This window comes from Xyrauchen texanus, chromosome 17, assembly GCF_025860055.1.
Source record: "Xyrauchen texanus isolate HMW12.3.18 chromosome 17, RBS_HiC_50CHRs, whole genome shotgun sequence".
NCBI classification, from domain to species: Eukaryota; Metazoa; Chordata; class Actinopteri; order Cypriniformes; family Catostomidae; genus Xyrauchen; species Xyrauchen texanus.
In genome coordinates, this window is record NC_068292.1 from 38,308,072 (window position 1) to 38,328,934 (window position 20,863).

The following is a 20,863-nucleotide window of genomic DNA, read 5'->3' on the forward strand; positions in this document are numbered from 1 at the left end:
ACTGTATCACTTTCTTTTTGTCTCTCTTGTAACTGTAAAATTCTCGCCAGACTGTAGGGTCATTAATACTGGGGTAGTAAGTATGTCAGTGTCTTCCTGGTGTCTCATTTTCATTTCCATGATCTCATGCTCATCTCAGTGTGTTTGTTCTGTTCATCACAGTGATGTGACATTTGTCAATCATCTATTTTCCTCATGCACAAAGCACTTTTAATCTCTGCGAGTGTATCAAATTAGCTTAAAAGAGGACTGTTTCTCTGTTTTTTGGTCTAAAGATCTAACGGGCTGTCGCACTCTTGGAGTGAAAGAATCCCAGACGCCAAGCACATTTCTGACGTCTGTGAAAACGGACGACCCAGGAGCAACTCATGGCAAGGTAACACGCCCACAAACGAGGCTACATTTACACTGTCATCCAATTCCAAATTTTTTCCCCCCAACATCTGGCAAAGATCTTGTTGCACGTGTGTAAACAGCAAAAACAGTTATGAGATCTGTTTTTTTTTTTTTTGGCATCCTATTTGGACCTTAAAATGCAATATGTGTCTGACATCTGGTCACAATTTTTTATGTCCTAAGTGGACAAAATCAGATGTTAGAATGCAGATGTGTGCTAGGCCTTGCAGTGTAAAAGCAGCCTTAGTGATGGTGCTTGTGTCATATTTGTCTAGACTACATATCACATGTTCTTCTCCTCTCTCACTGCAGGAAACATCACAGGCACCCGTAGGAAGCTCAAGGGAAAGAAATTCCGTCCACGTTCCAACTCCACAGAGTAAGAGATGTAGTGTTGCCATAGTAATGACATGACATAATTCTTGACCGTTCAACAGCTGATGTAGAAACACTGGGTGGATGTTTGACATTGCCTGTGATCTTAAACTCTATGTATGACATGTATCAGCACAACAGTGCGTAGAAGTCAAAACAAAACTATTTTGAAATGTGATGTTTTGGTGTAAATGTTTGTTTGTTTTGGGTGTGCATTGATGTCTGCATTTGTTTAATCTCTTGAACGAACAGTGTGCTGAAACTGACCTGCAAATCTTTCATTATCTGTACGAACGCAACACCCTTATTTCAGCTTCACATTTGTGACAAGCTGAGTAAAAAGAAAGCAAAACCAATATGCAGCTTACATGCTATTTTCTTTGAATATTCATTAGAATGTTAAATTATAATAATAATAAATTACATATTTTCTGAAGGTTCAAGGAAACTGCATCACACTTCTAAGTGCTTTAAATCTTGAAAAGCTGGCTGGTTGGGAAAGTTCTTCTGCTGAACGCTAAATATTTTGCAATATAATTTACAGGAATTGTTCACATATAAAATAACAATTATGTCACCATTTACTAACCCTTATGTCATTCCAGCCCTTTATTACTTTCTTGTTTTTGTGGAACACACATGAACATATTTCGAAGATTGTTCATGTTGCTCTTTTCCATATAAGGAAAGCATACAGTGACCACAGTTGTGAATCTCCAGAAAAGAGGGAACAGAGTGGTGGTAGCGTAGTGGCTAAAGCACAGGGCTGTTAATCAGAAGGTCACAGGTTAATCAGGTTACAGGTTCTAACCCCACAGCCACCACCATTGTGTCCTTGAGCAAGGCACTTAACTCCAGGTTGCTCTGGGGGATTGTCCCTGTAATAATTGCACTGTAAGTCGCTTTGGATAAAAGCGTCTGCCAAATGCATAAATGTAAATGTACTCACCCTCATACCACCCAATATGTGTATGACTATGTCTTTTGCTGAAAACAAACACATTTTTGTAGAAGAATATCTCATCTCTGTTTAGTCTCACAATGCAAGTGAATGTGTACCAAAATTATGAAGCTCCAAAAGCACATAAAGGCAGCATAAAAGTAATTCATCAGACTCCAGTGGTTAACTATGTATCTTCAGAAGCGATACGATAAGTGTGTGCTGAAAACAGATAAATATTCAAGTTATTTTTAACTTTTAATCTCCACTTTTATTTTCACTTTCACATTCTTTTTTTGTTTTTGGTTAATCACATTCTTTGTTCATATTGCCACCTACTGGGCAGGGAGGAGAATTTACAGTTAAAAAGTACTTGTAGTATTGATCTGTTTCTCACCCACACTTATCATATGAATATATAGATTTAAACACTGGAATCATATGGATTACTGTTATGCTGCGTTTCTGTGCATTTTGGAGCTTCAAAGCTTTGATACACATTCACTTGTATTGTGGACCTACAGAGCTGAAATATTCTTCTAATAGTATCACGTTTCATAGATAGCAGCTGAGTGTTAGGGTTTGAAGAGCCCTGACTCCCAGAAACAACCCCAAAATATCTACAAACTAAACATTTATTTCAATGTTTCTCTTCCATTCCAAAGTGTCACTGGAAACTAAACTGCTATGTTGAATATTAGATAACATTTAAAAAATTGGTGTACATGCTTGAACATTTTTAGAATTTAACTGGAATTTTGTAATCATGAACCATAAATGTTTGTCCTAAGAAATCTTCCATTATTACATCAAGATACAGTCATGTAACTGACTAATTGTCTTTAAAGGAGACAGAAGGTATTTGATAATCAATAGATCAATTGTCAAAAATCATGAGATTACAAGAAAGTATCCAGGAATGGTTTTCCATATGATCATTTCATACATTGTCAACCTCACGAAATCTTTCACCACAAAATCAAAAGGATGAAATAAGAATTTGTTCTTATTTTCTTTTTGCACAAAGAAAATCAAGCCTATTTTTAGGACCTGTAAGATTTTTTGCATTGTATTTTAATCATCCCAACTCCCTCACCAAAATATTCTCATAATAATATATATATATATATACAGTATATGTAAGAATCGCTAATTAGAATGTTGGGAATTACAGGTAAAACTCTGGTGGTGTGTCCTTCCACCATTGTGTCCTTGAGCAAGGCACTTATCTCCAGGTTGCTCCGGAGGCGATTGTCCCTGTAATGAGTGTACTGTAAGTCACTTTGGATAAAAGCGTCTGCCAAATGCAATGCATGAAAATGTCACAATGCAAACAATTTTACTGGTTCTCAAATAGGCTTAATTTTCTTTATGTAAAATATACAGTAATTTATTATTATTATTTTCTTTTCATTTTGGGGTGAAATATTACCTGAATATGTTTTCATGAAATTCACCCAGGTGCTCTCTGTTTGTTCTTTTATTTGTGTATTTGTGTCTGTACATCAAAAGACCAAACCAAATCATTGACTGTAGTTGAAATATATAGTTGTAGTTGAAATGCTATTTTTATTCCTTTATTTTTATCTGTCTCTGTCACATGCAATGTGCTCTCTCTGTATACCAGCTGCAGCTTAATGTGTGCCGCTTAATGTTCCTATGCTCTATGATGTCATCATCACATGGCTGCCATATTCTCTGTACTGTCACGTGTGTGTCCTGATCACCTCATCATGTCCGCCATGTTTGTAAACCCACATGACGACGGGGATGTTTGCTTGTTAAATGTCCTAAAAGCATCACATTGTGCTCACAGTATCTGCCCAGCATCACTCCAGTAAAAAGCCAGTGGGTATTTTTGACAATTACTGATGAAGTCAGTGATTTTGGATTTTTGGATGATTGCTTGCAGTGGAAACCCTCCCTCTGACCTCTTAAAAGGGGTCAAAGGTGACAGCTCCATGTTTGCTCTGACCTTTGATGCTGTAATCCTGTTAAGGCACATCAGTTCTAATATTGCATCTCTCTGATCCCTCAGGACACTGTCACCGGCCAAATCACCAACTTCTTCAACGGGCTCCATTGCCTCCAGCCGGAAATACCCCTACCCCATGCCTCCACTCCCAGATGAGCAGAGGAAGGCCAATAGACAGAGTGCCAGGGTAAGATAGGAAGTTCAATTACATCCCTTTAATTTAATTTGGCACTTGTTATTCAACACAATAGGTCAATTTCATCAGAAATTATGATTACATGTTTTGTTTCTCAAGGGGTGGTCACACTTTATTTCTGTAACATTTTTTACCTTCTTTTAAAGGGATAGGTTACTCAAAATAAAAATTGACTCATCATTTACCCTCCTGCATCCCAGATATATATATGATTTTCTTTCTTCTGCAGAGCACAAATTAAGATTTTTATAAACGTATCTCAGCTCTGTAGGTCCATACAATGAAAGTGAATAGTCTCCAGAACTTTGAAGCTCCAAAAGTAACATAAAAGTTATCCATAAGACTCAAGTGGTTTAATCCATGTCTTCAGAAGTTATATGAATGGTGTGGGTTAGAAACAGATCAATATTTAAGTATTTTTTAATTATCAATCTCCACATTCATTTTCACTTTCACACTCTTCTTTTGTTTTTGGTGATTTACATTCTTTGTGCTTGTCGCCACCTACTGGTCAGGGCTGGTAAAGGTGGAGATTTATAGAAAAAAGGACATATATTGATCTGTTTCTCACCAAAACCATCATTTCACTTCTGAAGACATGGATTTAACCACTGGAGTCTTATGATTACTTTTATGCTGCTTTTATGTGACTTTTGGAGCTTCAAAGTTCTGGTCACGATTCACTTGCAGTGTATGGACCTACACAGTTGAGATATTCTTCTAAAAATCTTCGTTTGTGTTCAGCAGTAGAAACAAAGTCATACACATTTGTGTTGGCGTGAGGTTGAGTAAATGATGAGAGAATTTTCATTTTTGGGTGAACTATCTCTTTAATATGTGTGCGATCGTATAGTTGGAGCCAGGAGTTGCAATGGTCATTTACCAATTTTTCATTGACTGATAATTCCAAATGCTCTTTGTCATTTTGACAGAAACAAGGGAACCATTTTAGTGCATAAGTACTGATTTCACACTCTCTCACTCTCCTACTGTGTGTGTGTGTGTGTGTGTGCACGCACGTGGCCCTGTTAATTGCCTAAGATTAAAGATGCATTTCGGGTGATCTAATCACAAGAGGACAGGCGCCATCACCATTTAGCCTACTGCTGGCATTATGCGTCTCTTTTGACCACTTGTGTTTGGATTTTGAGTTGAGGGTCTATGATTTCATGCCTGCATACATCAGTCTTTATGTCAGTGTATTACTGCATGATAATAAAGTGCAAAAAGAAACCACGTAAAAACCGACGCATCATTTCTGCTAATTATACATGCATTTAATTGAAGTGAAAACATTACGTTTAGAGCAGAATTGTCAGTTATTTCAGTAAACAATTAAAACTGAATGTAGCCCTAGTATTTTCAAAATAAAACAAGTATGACGAATAAAAATAGATAAAAATAGTTGACAGATTTCACCAACAGTATACAGTATGATTGGTAGCGACTCCGATTTCTTATCTCCAACCAGTGGTGGACAAAGTACACTAATACTGTAGTTGAGTAAAAGTACAGATACCCTGATGAAATATTTCTGTAGTTAAAGTGAAATTACTCCTTTAAAATTTCCACTTGAGTAAAAGTACAAAAGTATTTTCTTTCAAATGCACTTAAGTATCAAAAGTACTGGTCTATTAAAGTTACCTCAAAAATGAAAATTTTCTCATCATTAACTCACCCTCAAGCTATCACAGATGTGTTTGACTTTCCTTCTTCTGCAGAACACAAACAAAGATTTTTAGAAGAAAATCTTAGCTATGTAGTTCCATACAGTGCAAGTGAATGGTGGCCAGAACTTTGAGGCTCCAAAAGCACATTAAGGCAGCATAAAAGTAATCCAGATTACTTCAGTGTTTAAATCAATTTCTTCAGAAGATGTAAATATTTATCTTTAGTACAAATATGAACTATTTGCCAATTAGTACATATTTGCTATTTTATCAATCATTTTGTGCTTCATGATTGTTTTATTGTTTATATAATGTAAGGACAACATACCCTGCTAGGTCAACGTGTGTTTAATAATCTGAATCATTGTAATGACCAAAGACTCTAAACAGATGAGATTGTGTATTGCATTAAAGCTAGACGAATCTGGTTTCATGTTTTAGCATTGCTTTTCATTTTATGATTTGATCATTCCTAAAACTGAGATTAATATATGTTATTTGACACATAAAGAGAAATAGGCCTTATAAACTGTTCTCAGCTCTTATATAGCTCTCAAATGCATTGGGCAACACCATCCTCCTTTTTCCTGAACACTGAAGTGTTCCACGATTCGACCGTTTTCAGTCTCGTGTGAGAACAAGAGCTACTAGTCTATTTTTATTTAACACTATTAATTTCATAGTAATTTTTTTAAAATGTTGTGGAGTAAAAAGTAAGATTTTTTTCCTTTTGAATGTAGTGAAGTATAAGTTTTCTAAAATAAAAATGATCTGATAAAGTACAGATTCCTGAAAAGTAAAAATACTTCGTTACTGTCCACCACTGCCTCCAACTATGATTCCATCTAGTCGTAAGGTATCAAACAAAGTTTTCTATTTTTGACCCAACTATCCATGACTACCAAGAATATCTTTAAGTCCTCTGATGCGGACTTGCACGACAGATGTTTGTGTACATCTGTCATTTGGCTCTTAGAACAGGAGGGTGTGTGTGTGTCCACGTGTTTGTAATCAAATTGGATCAACTTGACAGTTAGGTAGTGTGAGATCTTCATTTGTTTGGTGTGTGATGCACAGTTGTTGTCTGTAGCCATTAAATATGTGATGCATTGTATTTTTTAAAGTCCTGTACTGTAATCCAGCCTTCAGATGGCAAGCCAGTCTACTATAGACCTTTTTCACAGACTGTGATGACGCGTTTCCGCCTTATTTAGCAGTGTAAATCTAGCAAACATTTTAGATGATAATTTTTTTTAGGTATTGACCACAGCTGCGAGGGGGTTTCATTTACAGCTACTTTTGAGAATGACATAAATTTGGCACCCCCCCTGGTTGGTTGCTTTTTATGTCGGTCAGACTTCCTGTCTAAGTGGGCAGTTCTGGGGTATAATTAGCTGCAATGTAGACCAGAAGTGCATTTTACGTACATTTTCAAGTATATTTTAACTATTTTAATTGTGTTTCCGTCAGAATCTAGTGTGACTGCCTCTTCAGATGAATACAGCTAAGCTGTTTGACTATTTATATTTACTAAATTGATTATAGCATGTGTTCATGTTATTTATTTCAGCTGTGGGAAACATCAATATAAAAAAACTCTGTGAGGATTTTCATCTGCTTTTGTATGAATGAGAAAATTTAAAACCAATAAGAAAATATGGAACTAAAATGGAGAAACAGAAAAAAAGGGACAAGTGAGTGGAAATGTTGGGTGTGGTCTCCTCCGATGTCTGTTCAGTGTTTGTGGTGTGAAGCCGTCTCACCGTGGATGTTGAAGAGCACGATATTACATTCCCATTTCTGCTGTCATTTTAATAAGGACTCAGGAACATTACTTCATCACGAAACAAACCCGAAGTGGCATCTGTGCTGAACAGATACACAGGCATCAACAGCCACTCATGCCCTCAGTTAACCCTGCCCTCTTGTGACCCATGGCCTGCCCAGCCTCCAAACACACATGCCATCTTATGATTGGTGCCGTAATTGCCCAGGTGGATATAAGAGCAGGAAGTAACTTTTGTTTTGAAAGCACGCTGTCACTGTAGAACCTACTGCTGTATGCATGAGAAAACATGTTTATCGATTCCTTGTAGTGTAATAATGTAAAAATGTTTGAAGATATTTCACTCAAGGGGGCCGCATGTATTGGAGGACAGCTCTGTAGGCTGGTGAGTTCATGTTCATGTTTTAAACATCCTTCCAAGTTCTCATCACAGTTCCTACAGTCAAATTTTCTCAGCGAATTTTGTACATAAGTCATATAATCCAAAAACACCAACTGAAATGGGAGATTGTAGTATTTTTCGGTTTACATGTTTTGTTGTGGAGAGCGAGGCAGAATTGTTTTCTGTTTTAGAGAGTTTGTCCTGTGATTGTCTTCCAAAATTTCCAACATTCATCTTAAATCCCCTTAAGCCTAGCAGACCTAGACAGAAATTGAGTAAAAAGCCAATCAACTTTCTTTAGTGTGTGCACTTCCATCATGTTCCAATTCAGATTTTGTTGTCACAGATGATATGATAAAAGTCTTCAGAAAAAAAAAAAGAAAAAAAAAAAAAAAAAACTTGTTTGACATCTCACCGGTCAGTTTCGAAAGAGCTGCTATGAGCAACAGCAAACTTTTCTATTTCCATTCAATGCAAAAATGATTAAAAAGATATTCCAGTTTCATTGACAGCTTTTTTGTGGCATATTGTTGATTACCACAAAACAAAGTATTCTGATTTGTCACTCCTTTTCTTTAAAAAAAAAAAAAAAAGCAAAAATGGAGGTTAAAATGAGGCACTTACAATGGAAGTGAATGGGGCCAATTTTTGAGGGTTTGAGAGGAATAAATGTGAAGTTTATAATTTAAAAAAAACACATTCATTCTTCTGTTAAAAGTTGTTATTTGAGCCGTAAAGTTGATTAAATCATAATTTTTACAGTTGTTTAGGGTTTACAGAGTTGTAAAATTGGATAACATTACACAGAAAATGTTACTTAGCATTTCTTTTGCACTAAAATCACACTAGAATTATATTGTTTACATTTTGTGGCTATACTTTTGAAACCATGAGTATTTTAACCAGGGACTAAAACGGTTCAAGGTACGAAAACCAAAAGTGAACAAATGTTTTTGCAGAACGTAACTGAAAATGAGAACAAAGTCATTTTCAGTTGTTCCGATAATTCTGATAATTAAACTAAGGACTAAAGGGTTATCACAGTACATTTTTTTAAACTACACCACTTCATGTTGCCCGAAATTTTTTTTTATTAAAAATGAAATGTGCTTTGATCCTGAAGGAAACTGATGCATCACACATTTCTTTGCCTTATCGCCTGTTGTGGCGATTAAATGTACATGCACATTTAATCCAGATAAAAGGAAACCACTATTGAAGGTAAAATGTACATTGCTCAGTGGTTTCCAAGTCTTCACTGAATTATTGTTTGATTTTATGCATTAATACAGTTTTGATGTGGTGGTTTTGACTGAGAAGCAGATCTATAATTAAAATGATACTGAACTGTTAATTAACTGTATGTTTTCTGTGCTGAAAAATTCACAAACCAGGAAAAAAACTTATTGCTTTTTCCCCACTTATTTTGGTGAGAAAAGGGGCTTATTTTGGGCTTGTTTTTCCAGACCAGGTCACTTGTTTCTTTTGCTAGGTCTGGCAACACTACAATTGATATTTCACCGACTGTGCTGTCATTTTAAAAAGTACGTTATTAACAGTTCTTTTATTTTGTTATAACGATTACCATTTTGAAAAACCTTTTGTTTTTAGTCCCTGATTTTAACGTTAACGGATTGACCCCATTCACTTCCATTGTAAGTGCCTTACTGTAACATTGATTTTTGCTTTTTTGTAAGAACAGGGGGGACAAGTCAATACATTTTTTAGCAATCCACATTATGCCACAAATGCTGTCGACTGAGCTTCACTTGTATTGAACCCGGAATATTTCCTTAACATGTCAAGTATAAACTCATAAATAAACTCGTATACTCATAATAATATCACAGGATTGCAAAATAAGAAATCGTGTTTCAGAAAAATAAATGAAAAAAGTATTATGATTTTTCCAAAGTTAGAGTCCTAACTCAAACCTAAAACATAAAGTCCAACCCCTTACCCAAACTCTAAACCTAACCATCAAAAATAAGTTTAGTTTACCATAGAAAACGTTTGTGTATGAATGAGACGAGGGATATTTATAGTTCACAGATATTTTCTTTCTTAAAACATGATAGGAGGCTTGCTAAAATGTAATGCCTATATCATAATGATCTCAAATTATGTTTGTTGATTGGTCAGTCTCTATGGGAACAAAAGTCGTTTGATATTTTACGGTTTTGCCATCTCGTACAAATTATTACAAGTTGTCATTAGACAACTTCAGGACCAGTCTGGGAGAAGAACGACCTTGTAACTGATGCAGCTACAGTAGCTTGCGATTAGTTGCGTCAGGTCCACACCTTATCTGTGACAACATGACTGAAAACAAGAAATATGCGCAGGGTGAAGAACTTTTGTCATGTAACGTGCACAAGGCCTTAGTTTGTTTGAAAGAGTTTATTTTCCCTCATGCTCACAGCAGAATGTAATCATTTCATTTTTTCATCATCTCACATCATTTATAATTCTCTCGTAAGCGTAAGGAATGTGATTTTAGCTGATTGTTTAAGGTGCTTTGCTTATTGTGAAACATGCTGCATTGTCATGGAAATGACAATTAATTTTTAGATTTCTGATGAAGAGGAACAATTTTACATACACAGAACATGAAGTTAACAATAATTACAAGAATTCAAGAAAATGAAGTAGAATTTGGCAAATCATGGTTTGTAATATATTATAGTACAGATGAAAATACCGTTCACAAAAACTAAACCTGGAGATTAGTAAATGTAAAACGTAAAATGTTTCCTCTTTTTGTTTTTTTTGTTTTTTTTGAAAGGGGCCGCTTTCATTAAACTTGAACAGAATGAATTTCAGTTAAAGTTCATAATTGCTCGTAAAACTATTCTTCGTCCACAGAAATGTGTTTCATGATTGATGCCCATTACTTGGTAGACATATTTGCCTTTTGTTTACAGCTTGACACTCTTTTACACTGAGAAACATAAAACTTGGTCACATGACCATTCAGCCTTGATAGATTACTTCTGCATTCAGTATTGTATTAGTAATGGTAGGTTTCATCTGTACATAGCCTGCTGTGCGTTTAATCTGTCTGCACTGATTTTTTGCACTCTGCCTGTAACCCACAAGTAACATCAGATATTGCCATGATGCATATGAAATATTTTTAAGCTAACTTTGTAAAGTCTTTTCCTCCCCAGTATTATTACATGTACATATTTAATCCCAAAAACAATTAAGTGCTTTAGAATGACTTACTAATTACTACTGCAATAGGTTTTTGTGCAAACCTATTGAGGTTTAGCAAAAATATTTTGTATTGTTTGGTAAAACCATGTGAATCACTGCTGACCTGTTTATGTGTTTGTAGCTGCAGTTTACATGCAGAAATGCATTCAATGCCATTGGAATTTCTTCATTTAATTAAGGCCAAAATAACTGACCATCTGAAGCAATACTCTCAGCTCACTGTGACCCTGATCTGTCTGTAAAAAAGGCAGTGTTTATGGCTCACACTGGAATAAACTCTCAGAAAGAGAGATGCAGTTTCAGTTAAACACGAGTCTCATCTCATCCTGACGCCAGTCACTGTCAGGGGTATAGACCCTATATATATCCCCCTCCTTTGTTTAGACTTGTCAATGCAGTGACTGGAGGATAAAACCAAATGCTTTTGAATGTATTTAGGAAAATTCATATTTACACTCACCAAACAGGTCCAGATCACTTATACTGAGATCACATTCACACACATCCTGAACAGCCTTACAAATATAGGACAGTGTCAACTCGAAGTGAATAATGATTTTTAACACCGATTGGTTTTCAGCAGCAAAATTGTACATTTTGGGTCTTTTTAATGCCTTATGCTAATTCAACTGCTGTCACACCCTCAGTTATTTCTATTCTGTTCGCATCAGACTGTGTACACGGTGTTTGTTTTCTTCATGGCTGTTTTCTTACATTGTGTGCTGTACATAGACTGACAATTAAAATGATAAAGCTAATTTTTTTTTTCATACAGTATCCATTCAGTATTGTAATATATTTAAGATAAAGTAAAACTTTCATTCAAATAATGTCTCGTGTGTGTGTGTGTGTGTGTGTGTTGTGTTCAAAAAGTTGAAGTGTGTTTTAGTGTAAGTGTTCATTATTATTAGCTGGTTAAATCAGTTCTGACTCTAAATTTTGATTGGATGTTGCAACTGTTTAATATAAACGCAATAAGCCACTTGAAGCCATGCGGTACAGTGAGTTTTAGACATTCCGGTTTGTGTCTTGCCAAAGAAACACCCCTTACCATGGTAAAACCAATGTAAAGCATACCCTTTTGTGGCTTACTGCTTTACTAGAAAACATTCTTATTCTTTCTTTGAAGGCGCTTCATTTTGCAAAGATTATAGAGCTGTATATAATCGTGGTATTTTATTGCACTAGCAAGCAAACATTAGGTCAATATCAGCTACATGGTACTACCAAAGAGCAATTAAAGTTACAAAATGCAAATTGTTCAAATATTTTTCATTAGTGCGTTCAGAGAAAGACAAATGCTATCAAACATGATTAGACAGTTCTACAGGCACCTTTACAGTACAGTCCTGAATTCATCAAAAATGAAACTTGGCACATGAGCTTCGTCCATATGAAAAAAAAAGAAAATGCTTTTAAAACCCCAAATCATTTTTCTAATGGAATATTTGTCTTTAAAGAAAATTAATATCTCAATATTTCAAACCTTTCTGGGCAGTTTAGTGTAACGCACATCGTCTTCCAGGAACATTAATGCTCCAACTACAGCTGAAGGCAAATCTGGAATTTTCTGGCTGCTCAGCATTTCAGTCACTATCATGCAGAAAAGTGCACAAATTATATTTATTTTGAATAAAGTATTTAAAACTTTAAAATAAGGTTACATTTGTTAACATTAGCAAACAACAGCTGAACATGAACTAAAAATGAACAATACTTTTACAGCATTTATTTACCTTGGTTTATTTTAATTTCAACATATACTAACACTTTTAAAATCAAAAGTTGTAATTTTTATCATTAGATAATGCACTATGAAAAATTATGAACAATGAACAATTGTATTTTCATTACCTAACATTAACAATTATTAATAAAAACTTGAAAAAAAAATATATTGTTCATTATTTGTCAACAGATTTACTCTTTATGTTAACAAATGCAACAAACTGCTACTAAAAAGTGTTCTTTTTATTTTTAATGCATTGTGACTATTATCATGACACTTAAGCACATTTCCCCACCCCAATTGTCATTACTGTAATGGAAAAATTATGTATTTCTAAACTTGCAAATTATTTACATTTGTTGGTAGTGTTTGTTGTACTGCCTTGATTTAAATAAATAAAACCAAAACAAAAGTTAAGAAATAAAAAAATACTTTTAGGAGCAAGAATATACTGAAAATAATAATTGAAAATAATGTGAATAAAAAAAAAAAACCTTAAGTTTAATATCAGACAGCAATATGAGAAATTGGGAGTTAACTTTATTTTCTTGAAAAAAAAAAATCTTAATGTTCCTAAAATAGTTCCTTATACAAATAAAATCTCTCATTTTTCTGGACATGTTTTCATGAGATTCACCCTTCCATTGCCACATACTAAAGTGAAATACCTTGTGCACTGCTCCATTATGGAGCAAATAAACTGGCCAATCAGAGCCAGGAACTGTTGAGTATATCTGGACTGAAACTGTTTGAAGAGCGTCAGGAGACCCAAGATCAGAGGAGCCCAGTCGACCAGATCGAAGGACTTTCCGGTGCTGCGTAAGAGCTTGCAGATGTCATCCAGGTTGGTGTTGGATAAGGAGCGAGCAGCACTGTGGAAATATCATGTTAAATTCATGAGCAATATCTCAGGTCGTCATATAACGTCTAGAAGAATTTATTTAGTAGCATTTTGATGTGTTTGTCGGTTATCTAAACGGCTCATCAACTGAAGATAATCTTCAAAAAAAAAATACAAAATTTTAGTTTATACAAGGGGAGGTGTGTAATTTAATGTTTTGGACGTTAAAATACTTTCTCCTTCCCCAATTTAACATGCAGAAGCAACTATAAGAAGGGCCAGATGGAATCTACTGGCTTTTCTTTTGCTTTTTCTGTACTCATTTTGGGGGAAATTTGGCAGAATTTTGCGGCATTTTCAATCAGTTTGTTGGAGATGCTTGAATTGCCATCTTCTTGCTCAAAAAATGACATGAGTTTAGTTGTACGAATACCCGTTTAACTGAAGAATGAAAGAAGGGGATAACTTGTTTACATAGTCCAGTCTTACCTGTAGTAGGACACCAGCATCCTCTCTCTCATCTCCCCCTCCATCTTCAGATCAATGACCAGTAACATGACTCCATACAGGTACAGAGTCTCACACTGACACAAGACATACGTGTTTACAAACTCATCCACTGGAAAAGTGACCCAATTAAGCCTACCAAAATCGATGTTTTAAACTTTTTATATAGTGGGTAAAGAAATAGTTTAACCAAATGTGTATGAATTTCTTTCTTCTGCAGAACACAAATGAAGATTTTTAGAAGAATATTTTAGCTCTGTAGGTGCATACAATGAAAGTGAATGGGTACCAAAACTTTGAAGCTCTGAAAACTACATAAAGGCAGCATAAAAGTAATTCATAAGACTCCAGTGTTTTAATCACTGTCTACAGAAGTGATATGATAGGTGTGGGTGAGAAACAGATCAATATTTAAGTCCTTTTTAACTATACATCTACCCTTTCGACCAACCCTCCCTATGCATGTTCAAAAGAAGAGTTTTTCTTTTTTTGGCTGATTTGCATTCTTCATGCATATCGCCACCTACTAGGCACTTTTGCAAACATAATTGATTTATTCTTTACTTTATTCCTCCTTTTTTCTTTCTCCTCCCCCCAATATGCATGAAGAATGGGAATAATAACAAAATAACTGTCCTCTTGAGAACGTGCATAGAAGGGCTGGTTGAAAGTGGAGTTTTATAGGAAAAATTTACTTAATTATTAATCTGTTTCTCACCAACACCTATCATTCCACTTCTGAAGACATGGATTAAACCACTGGTGTTTTATGGATTAATTTTATGCTGCTTTTATGCGATTCTTGAAGCTTCAACATTTTGGTAGTCAACTAAGCGTCTATAATATAAGTTCTTCACGTTTTATTAAATAAACACCCTACTTTGAGATATGGTGCGGCTCCTATAGTGACAGCCGGAAACTATTAGTACATTATCTCAAGTGCCTCAAGAATTTAACAGAGTCCAAACAAAATATACAATGTGTGTGTGTGTATACAGATATATATATATGTATATATATATATATATATATATATATATATATATATATATATATATATATATATATATATATATATATACATACACACACACACACACATATACATGCATACATACACAGGGTTGGGGAGTAACGGAATACAATGGGATTACCTTTTTTAAAATACAAAATAAGTAACTGTATTCCACTACAGTTACAATTTAAATCATTGGTAATTACAACACAGTTACATTCAAAAAGTATTTTGATTACTTTGCATTTTATTGTCATTTGTATTTAGTCCTTTCAGATGGAAAATATTTATACATATAAATGATGCGATCCAAAGTGAATTTGAACAGCAGTGAAACACTTTCTTGTGTTACATTCATACGAGCAGACAGAGAAATAAGAGAAGAGAAATAAGAGAAATAAGCAGAAGAAATAGAAATAAACCTTGTGTAAATTGTCAGCTTTACGCTAAGCTAAAATGCTATTTCTAGCAATTTTACATGCACATGTTACCAGACACGATCATGTTTTTTTTATCAAGACAATTCATGTTGGATCATAATCTTTTTCCTTTTTTCTGGTAAGACCTTTGATATTTGGGCAAAAATCATATTCTTGATAATAATTGTTGTATTGTTTTCCTGTAAAAATATCTAAAAATCCTTAAAACAAGATCAATTTGATTAATCTTGTTTTAGAAACAACACTGCATAAGATATTTATGTTTTTATAGCTAAAACAACTGAAAACATAAACCAGTGCTGAAGAAGTAATCCAAAGTATTTAGAAATTGACATTTTAAAGCATGTATTCTGTAGTGGAATACATTTCAAAAGTAACCCTCCCAACACTGTATGTATGTATGCATGTGTAATATATATATATATATATAACAAACCTGGATTTGTTTTTAAATAACTTTTTAAACTTCAAAATAAATTAACAAGTGGGCTTAAATTAGTAATTTACCCTACTTTTTAGTTGAGCAGAAAAATCTAACTGTACGAGGAGCTGTTTTCCATCTTCGTTCAATAAAACAGTTTCCACTGTTTGCTGAATGTCGACCCCTTCATTGAGATCATCCAGGTACCTTTAGAGGAAAACTTCATATTTTAGCTTTACCGAAAGCAATTAACAGAAATCTTTTGGACACAGGCAGAAAAGCATAATAAAGTAACATTATTTCAACTGTAGTTATAAAATGCAGGTATTTGCTCCACTGAAACTAATCTCAAGTTGATTGACAGGCAACGTCTGTATCAAAAAGGTGATTGGCTCTTTTATCATATAAGGCTGGACTTCAATTACATCTACGTCCGTTGGCCGTTCCATTTCATATTAATACAAGTGGTCCATCTCTGCTAAACTGCACTGAAAAAAATAATGTGCTGGATTTGCTTAAAAATATTGTGCATACTTTTTCGCATCCCACTTTTTAAGCAAATTCCACTAGGGATTTTAAGCAACGTTACTTAATAAACTGTAGCTGGCTATGGCCAAATTAATGAGCTTCCATTCAAAAATGTTTATTTAAAATACTGTGCCACGCCACCAGCTACTACATTTAAGTTTTGTTTTGTTTTTTAATCCTAAGAGTCTGTTTACCCAACTATGCATTTTAAAGGTGGGGTATGTGATTTGCAAAACGGCTGGCAGATTTTGAAAATACACAACTCTAAGGTCCTACCTTCTCTCCTCCAACGCTGGCCCTGACTCCACCCATTCGAAAAACATGGACGCGCAATCATGCACGAGCGAAAACTCAGATGCGCAGTGTTCTAGCAGTGTTCTAGACTCACTAGTCAAACAGTGCATTCACCTGTCAGACAATTTTTCAGAGCAAATTGTTGACACAGCAGGAGGAGGGGGTCGCATACCACTCTTGAAAGGTGTAGAGCTGATTTTCTCATAACTGTAAAAAAAAAGAACATAGCCAGCCCTGGCGTCTGTACAGCGGTCTTCTATTCAAAACAGGATTCATAGAAATGTGGAACAACCTCACTAGCACTATAAAAGCTCTATTCTCCATACATAAATACAATCGCTTCCAGTTACTGGGTCACAAGCTTTGAGTATGCGCACGAACGGGACACGCGCGCCAGGGTGGTGGGGGGAGGGGGGCATGGTACGACCGTTTGATTGACACATTTTCTGTCCAATGATTCTAGATGGTCTTGAAAATGATTGGCTGGAGTTTTTCGAGTCCTGCCCGTTCCACAGATGATTAAATTGCTTAATTTTCATTTCAGTGCTTCTAATTTACAGCCAGTAAGTGGGTTAGGAATAGGATTTCAAGTTATTTTGAAAAAATGGTCAAAAAAGAAAATCACATACCCCACCCTTAAGCTCATTTAGCTCAATTGTAAGAGCTATTAGCAGCTTCAAATTCTAGGTTCTGTTCATTTACATTTTATTTGAAACTATTCATTCAAAAGATCTTTTCACCTTGTTCAGATATTGCCATCATCAAAATGCAACACCATTTACAGTACTCAAAGAAAGAAAAAGTGTCAGCTTCTTTGGGTAGATGTGAAGGGCATAAAAGTAGCCCAAAAAGTCAGTGCACTGACCAAAGTTTTGACAGATGTCCCCAGGCTTATTTTCAATGACAATCAATACATCCAGTGGGTTAAAAGGCAACTTTCGCTCCAAAGCATTGATGGTATCTGCTCCTTTCTGTGCTTGGTCAACATTTTCCGGAGTAAAAAGAAAATTGATGCTTAAAGGAATAGTTCACCGCAAAATAACAATTCTCATTTACTCACCACAATGACATTCAAGATGTGTAGAACATTCTTCTGTTGTACAAATATTTTTAGAGGAATATCTCACCTCTGTTGATGCATACGATACAAGTGAATGGTGGTCAAAAAGCACATTAAGGTGGCAAAGTAATCCATAAGTTGGTTGAATCCATGTCTTCAGAAGTTATATGGTAGGTGTGGGTAAGATCAATATTTAAGTACTTTTTTACTATAAATCTCCACTTTCATATTTGTCTTCTCTTGTTTTTGGGGATTCACCTTCTTTGTTCATTTCACCACCTGGAGGGAGGAAAATTAATATTAAAAATGACTTTTAAAATGGAATATTGTTCTGTTTCTCACCCACACTTATTATTTAATTTATGAAGAAATGGAATAAACCACTGGAGTTGTGTTCATATTTTTAATGCTTTAATGTTCTGGTCATCATTCACTTGCATTGTGAGGACCTACAGAGCTGAAATATTCTTCTAAAAATCTTAATTTGTGTTCAGCAGAAGAAAAAAAGTCATACACATCTGGGATGAGAATTTTCATTTGAAGCACACAGCTATTCAATCACTGAACCAAATTCATACATTTATATGAATGTCAGCAGATATGTTAAAACGGTGCTATATAAATATGAATAATATCATCCAAATGTGTTTCCTACATTTTTATTTGTTTTTTTGCCTTGAAAACCTCTGATGACTCTTCTTTAAGTTATAGTTGTAGACCTGCCAGGACTATAATTTAAATGACCCTATCCTGTTAAATAAATAAAAATAGTATAATTGTAACGGACAAGATAAGCAACATGTAGGGCTAGTTTACATTTAAGATTCATGACGAGACAATTTTCAACCACTGCAACAGTATTATACTTATAATGTGACTATTTTTTGCAAACCAACATACACATGTTGATATCATGGTGTCTCCTTGAGGCAAACCAAAAATGACAATTCTCATCATTTATGCAGTCTTATGCCATGTCAAACTCATTTGACTTTCTTCAGGGGAACACAAACAAAGATTTAAGGATATCTGATGTGTGTTTTCCATATAATGGAAGTCAGTGAGGTTAAAAACGTTCAAGATCCATTAAGGCAGCATCAATGTAATCTATATGACTTGAGTGGAAATGTTGGTTTGTGTTCCACAGAAGACAGAGAGTCAAACGAGTTTGAGAAGGCATAAGGGGTGAGAAGGCCACATGACAAGAGACATAGCATTTTTAGGTAAACAACTAAAATCATTTGATGAAGCTGAAAAGTGAACATAAACCAACACTCAGGCGATGTAAGCTGGTTTCCCTTTAAGACGAATGGGTTCAATGAGACATTTAGATTGAAACATGTAGAAAAGCGATTTACGTGTTAAGAGTTACCTGTTGCCTGGGGAGACTCTGACGCTTGAGCAGCGGTTGAAGATGAACTGTCTCTCCGGTGACAATTCCGCGGGAATTCTCCGCCACTGCCCGACAATGAGAAAGCGGAGTATTTTCCCACGAGAAAACATGTAGCATTAAAAAATTTAAATTCATTTGCTGAAGCTGAATATAAACCAACACTCAGAAAACGTTAACTGTATTCAAGATGTACAATTTTAAGTTTGCATTAAACATTTCAACTAGTATAGAAATGCGATTATTTTACTGGAATTACCTGTTGTTTGCGGAGTTTCTGCGATGCGAGTGAGGATTTGAAGCCCCTGAGCAGCTGTTGAAGATGAAGAGTATCTGTCTGGGCTCCTTTGTGATTGTTCGACTGTGAAAATGTACACATCTAATTAACCTCATGCAGACAAACGTTTAATATACTGTAGATTTGCAAACGAAACGTAACGCGAGTTAAAATAACATATTCTGTAAAATTGATAGCAAAAAAAAAAAAAAAAAACCTCTACTGATTTCACACTATGTTTAAAGTAATTTACCTTTGAACTTTTCGGCAAATATTTTGTGTTGCCCACCACGATCTCTCCTCATCCAAAATGGCAGCCAGCCCCAAATAAACTTGCTTAATCGATCACATTCTGCATCACGTGGTTTCCCATGGAACTACATTTCAGACTATTGTCGCTTCACTCAAAATAATCAGCAGATTATTATTATGAGTACAGCATAATCTCAATATCTTGTGATATAGCATATAATTAAGGAAATATGAAAGCAATATGTTTTCAGTCAAATCTGTTATATTTGCTTAAGCAAGGAATCATCCCAGGCAACACTTCATAAAAAAATAAAATACAAATTCTATAGATTGAAGTCCCCTAAAATGTTTTGCACAATGGTTGCAGTTTAAAGGTTAGGCTATTATTGTCTCTTTAATCACTTGCCACTCATTTTTAAGTGTTAAAAGGCTTAATTTAGCCTATCTGAATAGTTTCATTCTGAATTTCAGTGTACACTACCCACAGCATTAATTAAAACTTTCAAGATAATCAGAAGCCAATCATAAGTGCCCCTGACTGAAAAAAACATCTATTTATATTTATAGAAATGAGAGAGTGAGAGATATCAGATAAAGCATAGTTATTTGTTGACATAGACTTATAAGACCACAGACGGCCTGAGAGACTGGTGTTGACCCACCTGAAAAACATCACTGGACCCTTTCTAGATCCCCTGCAATTTGCTTATCTTGCAGTCAACATGGGATTGCATCATATCCTGCAACATCTGGACAGACCAGGGACATATGGAAGGATCCTTTTTGTGGACTCAGTTCGGCTTTCAACACCATCCCAGCTATACTCCAGAATAAATTACACCAACTCTCTGTTCTCATGTCTTTCTGTCAGTGGATTACCAGCTTTCTGACAGACAGGCAGCAGTATGGGAGACAGTGGAAACTCACTTCCAGCACCTGTATGATCAGCACTGGTGCACCCCAGGGATGTGTGCTCTCCCCACTACTCTTCTCCCCCTACACCAATGACTGCATCACCAAGGACCCTCTGTCAAGCTCCTGAAGTTTGCAGATGACACCACTGTCATCTGCCTCATCCGAGATGACGATGAATCTGCATACAGAAGGGAGGTTGAACAGCTGGCTGTCTAGTGCAGTCAAAACAACCTTGAGATGAACACGCTCAAAACG

At 35.3% G+C, this 20,863-nt stretch overlaps 2 protein-coding genes across 3 annotated transcripts in view; one reads left to right on the top strand and one right to left on the bottom strand.

Annotated features, from left to right (window-relative positions):
- The window catches only part of LOC127657969 (disintegrin and metalloproteinase domain-containing protein 22-like), a 68,982-nt gene extending 57,263 nt beyond the window's left edge, over nt 1–11,719 (top strand). The window contains exons 28-31 of the mRNA XM_052147010.1: nt 276–376; nt 709–775; nt 3,750–3,873; nt 7,123–11,719. Coding sequence (XP_052002970.1) covers nt 276–376; nt 709–775; nt 3,750–3,873; nt 7,123–7,143 — 313 coding nt within the window. The 3' untranslated portion in view covers nt 7,144–11,719. The remainder of the gene's footprint in view (nt 1–275; nt 377–708; nt 776–3,749; nt 3,874–7,122) is intronic.
- Nucleotides 11,720–13,212: 1,493 nt separating this feature from the next.
- On the bottom strand, nt 13,213–19,465 carry LOC127657532 (WASH complex subunit 5-like). 2 transcript variants are annotated; one of them, XR_007972295.1, is made up of 5 exons: nt 19,424–19,465; nt 19,147–19,232; nt 15,984–16,099; nt 13,999–14,093; nt 13,213–13,540 (listed from the first exon to the last, which is right to left on the bottom strand). XR_007972295.1 is itself a non-coding variant. In XM_052146376.1 (3 exons), the coding sequence occupies exons 2-3, from the start codon at nt 14,064–14,066 to the stop codon at nt 13,273–13,275; spliced, it is 336 nt and encodes a 111-aa protein (XP_052002336.1). In that variant the 5' UTR covers nt 14,067–14,093; nt 15,984–16,911; the 3' UTR covers nt 13,213–13,272. The 2 variants fall into 2 exon arrangements, 1 of the variants encoding a protein (XP_052002336.1); XM_052146376.1 differs by lacking the exons at nt 19,147–19,232; nt 19,424–19,465 and having other exon boundaries at nt 15,984–16,911.
- Nucleotides 19,466–20,863: the final 1,398 nt, after the last annotated feature.

Coding starts and splice junctions, on each gene's coding strand:
- LOC127657532 (XM_052146376.1), bottom strand. CDS start 14,066: ATGTTACTGGTCATTGATCTGAAGATGGAGGGGGAGATGAGAGAGAGG. Junction 13,541..13,998: donor ATGCTGGTGTCCTACTACAG/GTAAGACTGGAC, acceptor ATATTTCCACAG/TGCTGCTCGCTCCTTATCCA.